The 7382-nt window shown below is 40.7% G+C and overlaps 1 protein-coding gene and 1 long non-coding RNA gene across 2 annotated transcripts in view; one reads left to right on the top strand and one right to left on the bottom strand.

Annotated features, from left to right (window-relative positions):
* Positions 1 to 2: 2 nt before the first annotated feature.
* LOC308592385 lies at positions 3 to 7045 on the top strand. The gene is made up of 2 exons (XR_014010491.1): positions 3 to 751; positions 6592 to 7045. It is a non-coding gene; the product is annotated as an uncharacterized lncRNA (long non-coding RNA).
* Positions 2378 to 7382, bottom strand: part of NUP160 (nucleoporin 160) — a 28334-nt gene continuing 23329 nt past the window's right edge. Inside the window, exons 31-36 of the mRNA XM_081203685.1 lie at positions 7236 to 7359; positions 6244 to 6345; positions 5618 to 5759; positions 4283 to 4408; positions 3852 to 3956; positions 2378 to 2935 (exon numbers count right to left, since the gene is read on the bottom strand). Of these exons, the coding sequence (XP_081059811.1) occupies positions 2849 to 2935; positions 3852 to 3956; positions 4283 to 4408; positions 5618 to 5759; positions 6244 to 6345; positions 7236 to 7359 (686 nt within the window). The 3' untranslated portion in view covers positions 2378 to 2848. The remainder of the gene's footprint in view (positions 2936 to 3851; positions 3957 to 4282; positions 4409 to 5617; positions 5760 to 6243; positions 6346 to 7235; positions 7360 to 7382) is intronic.

The raw sequence follows: 7382 nt of genomic DNA, 5'->3' as shown, positions 1-7382 counted from the left end.
CGCGCCGCCCCGCCCCGCCAGGCGCGGCGCCGGTTTCCTTGACAAGGACCCCGAGCTAGGGCAGGCGCGCTCGCCGCTGATACATTTCTTAGCGCTTCCCTTCGGCATCCTTCTTCCAAAGCAACTACTCTAATCATAGCTATCAACGTTCAGATTTGAAAATAAGGGATCATCAGCCTCGAAAAGAAGGGATCAGCAGCTTCACCTGTCCCGGGGACCGTTTACGGGATATCTAACAATCCGGGATAGCAGCGGGAAACGGCGCTGGAATAAGGGAATTTCCCGCAAAAACGGGAAGGTTGACAGCTATGACTCTAATCCGAACTTAAAAATGGAAAGCGTAATGCTGGTGGTCAACAAAAGAGGTTTAAAGGCTGTCTCAAGACAAATATTTAAAAATGTAATATAAACACCAGCAATTTGGAAACACTTGCCTGCGAGCGCTCCAGTTGGAGAACAGCCTTTATCTAAGGTGTCATGGGCTTTGAAGACACTCGAACTCAGGACGCAAGGGAGAAACATACTAGGAGGACGGCACGCTTGGCAAATCCACACCGTGATCAACTCTGTGGAAGGACGTGTGGGTCCAGAATTGGCCTTCACAGTCACTTACGGACTCATTGTTAAAACCGTGTTTATGGAAGACAACCTTACTTGGCTACGAGTGATCGCCAAAGAAGCAGCTACTTGCAAGGCAGCCCCGGATGCACCCACTCCTCATGGGACTCATAATGTGACTAAGCAACAAAAGGTACTCACAGTTGTAAGAATGTAGAAGGAATATAAAGAATAACTCAATAATGATAGGTATATTCATTATATAATTATATACACTGAGAGGGATATGATAGGAAGTCAAACTACACCTTTTTCTTTTTTTCCTGGTTTTTTCTTTCTTTAATTCATGTTAATAAATAGATAAGACTACAAAAGACAGTAAAAATACAAATCAGTTTAATTTATGTAAGTAGAAGAGGAAGAGGAGTTTGGATTTGATATCCCGCTTTATCACTACCTGAAGGAGTCTCAAAGCAGCTAACATTCTCCTTTCCCTTCCTCCCCCACAACAAACACTCTGTGAGGTGAGTGAGGCTCCGCTCCTCCACATGCATTTGTCTGTTTGCATTTGTAAAAATTAGCTACTTTTTCAGGATAAAATACAATTGCATTTAGATGTTTGAGACTATGCATTGACATATGCATTCTTTTGCTGGGATTGCTACACAATTAACAGAACAGATAAAGGGAAAACCTTTTATTTAAGTAATAAACTTTTTAAAAAGCATTTAGAGAAAATGGAAGGAGTGACTGACCTAAATACACATATTTTATTTCCATGGAAAATAGCTCTCTGATAAGTATGTATTATTGTGTCAAGCCTCGTCCACTACTGCAGCATGGCATTCTATAGCAGGGTGGTTAACCTTGTGCCCTCCAGATGTTGCTGAGCTCTCATCTCTGTCTCTCAGGTATACTGGCTAGGGCTGATGGGAGGTGTAGCTGAACACAGGTAATCCACCCCTGCTCTACAGCTTTGCCCCGGGGTAATGTAGCCCTTGGTCTGAAAACAGTTCTTCATGTTATACACTTTGTATTCCATTTTAGTTTTTACTGGTAAGAAACCAGCTAGAAAATTAGGCCCACATCTATGCTCAAACGCTATCTCAGTTGCGCAGGGGTCTAACTGCTTTATTTGCTTTCTGAGCTGGACAAGCATATTGACAAGGCAGCTCCAGCAATGGTTCGCCTCTCCAAAAAGTATGTGTATATGTAATTCTTAACATATTGGCGCCTAGCAAACAAGTCATGACAACTGCTTGGCGTCCATTCAGAGTCTGTAAAAGCAGCAGGGCTCTGCTGGCTGTGATGCAAGATCACTTTTCTTTAATAAAGCACTGGAAGTGGCCATTTTCACATTTTTTTACATCCTCCTTTGGTATCCCTCCATCAAGCCGCTCGCACAGGCACTCCTTTGGGCCTGCAGATCAGGACACTGGCCTCAATGTCACTTGAGAGAACGTGGTCATAACCCATACCAATCATCAATACAATGACATCTTTCTATTTGAAACTCAGGTGCTAGCACCTAGTTTTTGTGTTGTTGATGATGTCATTTACACTCAAAGTTGCAAAAGAAATATTGCACAAGCATGAAGCATTGACATTACTTCAGTAAATTTTCCACTGGAATAAAATTGTCAGTACAGTCAGGAATAGAAACTTCCAATGAGAACTAGTAAATAACTGATCATTATCTGTCCCCATTTCCTCCTTCAATGGAAATATCAGATCACACTTTCTATTTGTCTCCTTCAAAATACATCTTTCCCTATGGAAAGATGCACTGCAATAAGCTATTGTGAAAAACGACTCTGGATTTTTAAACAAAGTTTTCATTTTATTAAAGATAATTCAAAAACTGTCACAATAAATAAGACCAACATTAGCTCCCATATATAGTACAGTATAAGGAATAATTCAGTAGAAAGATGGTAGGAACATGCAATGTACAACCAGGGTTTCATTGCTGGAAATGATTTAGCACCCAGTTCGGCACAGGCTTAAAAGCTTAAATTTAATTCAGCGTCCCCAACATATTTATTTTAAAAAGTCTATCATTCCCTGGTAGGGAATGTTTGGTTCATTGTGAAAAAATAGAATTTGTAATAATAGCACCACCAGCAGCGCACAGGGTTCCCTATGACTCCAGCCAATCCATGCAAAGCAAATGCTTCACACATACTTCATGCCAGTTATGCACATTAGCACAGTCTTTTCTTGTAGCTTTGTCTGAAGGGCCACCAGGCACAAGGTGATTAAGTAAAGTCACACAATCCAGGTCCATCTGCTAGTTCCGACGATACAGAAGATCCCGAGTTGCCTTATCAACCTGGTTTTGGTAGACCTCTAATTTGTCATGCACCTTCTGATAGAGCTGGAAAGGAACAGAAGTACAATCATTTTCTGTTAAATAGGTATAGTTGAGGGATTGAGGATGCAAGAGATACAACTGCCCTTTATTGCCTTATACCAAATTTTGCAGCCTGTACTGACTCCCAAAGCAGCTGATAACAATTTAATTTCAACAGAAAATGCTAAAGATTCCTGCAGTATTTTCTGACCCCCAGCAGTTGATTACATAGTTCAGGTTTCAACCACTTCCCTTCAGAAAGCATTAGGGCAGCAGATAGAACTGAGGTCTAGCTCATGATAGACACATAAGCTTTATAAACTCCCTTAGTTATGAAACAGGGGGGGGGGAGGACCTGCAGCAGGTAAGTTTTATTGTAGTATTTTGCATTTTCCCAAGTGAAACTTAATTTGTGGTAAAAATTTGCTGGAGGATAGACATTTCTCTGTGCTGGCTCTTATACCGTTTTCAGGAGACTGAGTGCACAAACTGTTGTAATAATCAGTAACCAAAACAGCATGGAGACAGATATAATTGATTTATATATGAAAACATTTTCATATCATATCATATCCTATATATTGATATCAAACACATTCAGTATCCACCACATTTTCTAAGAAGAGTGCATTTGCAGCTGCTTGGTAGCTAGTCAAAGCAATGGGTCCAGGCCTGGTTTCTTGAGGAGTATCCACACCACGGCATTTTCATGATGGCAGGGACCATCCATTACACCATGAAGTCACACCCTGGACCTAATCTGTTGGCCCAACCCCCCTAGGTTATATTTAATAAGCCAAGGATCAAAAGGCATATGGCCAATCACAGAGCTGAAAGCACCTTGTGAACATCACCAGGTTACATTCAAAGTGATACAGTAAGATATGACAATCCATAGCACTGGACACATTGATTTCTATTTTCCATCAGACATACTTACCACTGTGTTATGGTGATTGGTTGCATTTTCTCCTAGCACTTGAAGAAGCTGGTCAATTGCAGAATATGGAAGCCAAACCATTGGAGTTGTAGCTGATAATGGGAACTAAAAAGAAAATAAAACCTTTAATATAACTGAATGAGACATTAGCTGAATGAGAAACTTCCCAAGTGCAAAAAATGTAAAACCATTGTACATGGTAGAGGTGGGGGGGCTGGATACAGCATACAGTGGTACTCCAGTCTGGAGTAACTAGGGCATGAGTCGCTTTGGCCAGGTCTCTAGGCTGCCACATGGTCATCCAGGAGTACTCCTTGTCTGTGAACCTGTTTTTTTCTTAGTTTTTCCATAATTCTTCAAGCTAGGTACATTCCATCACTTTTTCTCATTTGTAAAAAATATAGTGGAATGAACTGAACACCCAATTGTACCTCAATGCCAAAGTAATGAGGTCCTTTCCCAAGTAAGGCATCCACATATTCCAGCACCAAATCTACAGCTTCTTCCAAGAGGTCATAGTTCAAATAGAGGCGGAGAAGTTCAGCAGCATCTACCATCTGTAGAGAAACAAATGAAACTGAGCAGACACTTACTGGAAAGTCTTGTTATATTTAAGAAGCTTAGTGGATGACAGGTAGCCCTCATTACTGGTGAGATTTATAAGAATCCAACACAAGACACACAAAACATACTGAAAAATAACCTATTGCAGAGATTCTTGTAAAATTCTGGACTGTTTTGGTGAAACACAACTCTTTTATTTTTTGCACTCAAGGCCATGGCTAGCTTGCTTCCCTGTCTTTCAGTTCCCTCTGTTGCTTCCAATTTCCACCCCCTTAAACATTTGCAAATTATTTCCTTTATTTAACAAAGGCTTAAAATGAAGAATCCAAATTGTTGGCTGGGGTTGAAATGACTTTGGGCACCATGGTGGATGACCTACACCAGACAGGGTGTGTTGCTGTTGGTTCTGCCAGATCTCTCATAGGCTTTTGTTATCATCTGAAATGTTTGGTTGATATTTATTTTATTATACAAATTCATCAACCACTTCACAGCCTGTGGGCATCAAAGCAGTGTACAATAAAGTAAAATGCTATAAAATAAAAATAAGGTAAAATGCAAAAGTCACAAGTTGTAACATCAAAGTTCCCATTTCATTTACAACATTAAAAAAGTAAAGGTAAAGGACCCCTGACAGTTAAGTCCAGTCGCAGACAACTCTAGGGTTGCAGCGCTCATCTCGCTTTACAGGCCAAGGGAGCCAGCGTTTGTCTGCAGAGTTTTTCCAGGTCATGTGGCCAGCATGACTAAGCCGCTTCTGGCGCAATGGAACACCAAAACCAGAGCAGCGCATGGAAATGCCGTTTACCTTCCCGCTGGAGCGGTACCTATTTATCTACTTGCACTTTTTGGCGTGCTTTTGAACTGCTAGATTGGCAGGAGCTGGGACCGAGCAACAGGAGCTCACCCTGTCGCGGGGATTCAAACCGCCAACCTTTGGATCGACAAGCCCAGGCTCAGTGGTTTAGACCACAGCGCCACTCGCGTCCATTTACAACATTAGGAACATGCAATTTACTCACCACAGTGCAGATTTTAGCTCCTGAATTACTATTATTTGACAATTACTCAAGCTACAAACAAGTGTCACTGAAACTCATTTATCACACTTTTTAAGCAGTCAACAGGGAAGTAATGAGCCAGCATTGTACATTTATCCTCCACTGAACGCCAGCTTAATTGTGCACAGATCAGGTATTTACTTTGTAACTGTTGATAAGCCAGTTAGGCAAGGGCACTCCATGAGACAGCAACTTGTTGATTACACAGCGATGGTATGAACAGTTCTGAGACTTATATCTGTCCAGGTAGGAGGACAAAAGACGCCATGCTTCATCTGTTGCACTGCAACACAATTGGAATACCATTAACAGATGGGTGGATACATGCATGTTTCTGGCTGCCAGTGAAAATCTCCATTCCCGAATCTTTTGATGGTTCACAGGGGAGTCTACACATCCCCTTTGCACAATCTCTTGCTCAACTTTTTATATGTGAACTTGTTTTCGTCTGTTCTTAATTCAGTTAAGCCAAAGTTTCTGGACCCCTAGAAAGTGTTGCCATGTGGTTTTATCTGAAGTACAAGAGCCACTACAGGATGTCCTTAACATTTGCACTTAAACCATCCTTCAAAATAGACAAAGCAAAAAAGAAAGCATGAATGAACTGCTGCTTCAAGATGGTTTGTTGAAGACTAAATGAAGCAGGACAACCACAATCCTGAAGTGCAATTTCTGGTATTTTATTAGCAAGAAATATTTATTTCCATGCAGATTTCTTGGGACCACAAAGTACTTGCTTTCTTTTCCTGCAAAATATATCACAGTACCTGGTCTCCTTGGTTGTGATGACTGATGACAACTGATTTGCAGCTAGCCAATCCCATGCTTCTGCTAATGCTGTTTCCCCTCCAAACTGGAGTTTAATACATCTGGAATACAAATAACCAGGTACACTCAGATACTGTATGTACAATAGTAATTCTAACCCTATTTATTTATTTATTTAAAAACTGATTGAATTCTTCCCACCCACCCCATATGGAGTTATCCCTGCTTTGTTCTAACAACTTTATTAGATTCTCTGGCTGAGAAACAATCAAGTTCACCTGAGCAGGAAATTGAACCCTGGTCTTACTTTTCCAAACATTCCATCTTACAATTGCTCTTTGCTTCAGTTACAGATGCTGAAGTAATGGCTGTGCTCTAGAATCCTACACATGCACCTGGCTGTGTTTGATAAGGAGATCAGTGAGCTTATTGAACGCTTCTACTATTCTTGGAACATCTTTGCTTATTCAGGACTGTATCAGTGACTGTCACCCATCTTTAAAACATCCTGCCACAACTTTAGCCGCCAGCACAAGTGTCACTGGTTTAGTTGCTACCAAGGTAGTTGAAATCAAACTGATACCTATGAAAATGGTAACATCAACACAACAGGAAATGATTGAGACGTTGTATAAACCAACCACAGAAGCTTAAGTGAAAGTGAAAACGTGTATTGGTAATAGTTTCAGGGCTTGATTACTCAGCAATTTGTTCCAAGGATATTTGAGACTCTCAAATGAGAGTTGGCCAAGGCAAAATGTAAGATTATGAGCAAGAATACATCAAATGTTCTAGCCTCAATGCTGTCATAATCACTCCCACTTCATATCACATTCTCATATTACTCGGGCTTAGACATAGTTTTAAAGCAAGAGTGTATGATTTCACTTAAAAAGTACGTACTTTCAAATCTGAATATGCTTTTTCCAAAAGGTCAATAGATATTTCACTACTCACATTATGTACTTAAGTCCAATAATATGTTACATACTTGAAAGTAAGTCCCTCAAACACAGGTGTTAAGGGAAAGTTGTAGGTCTGGCAGAGAGAAATGGCAGTGTCAAAACGACCAGCCTGCACCAACAGGGTTACCAGCTCCTTGGGAGATGAGTTTCCTGGGTAGATAACATAACAGAAT

The sequence above is a fragment of the Podarcis bocagei genome (assembly GCF_964188305.1).
Source record: "Podarcis bocagei genome assembly, chromosome: 1".
Classification (NCBI taxonomy): domain Eukaryota; kingdom Metazoa; phylum Chordata; class Lepidosauria; order Squamata; family Lacertidae; genus Podarcis; species Podarcis bocagei.
Note: the sequence above shows the minus strand (reverse complement) of the source record. Positions and strands in the feature narration are given on the sequence as shown.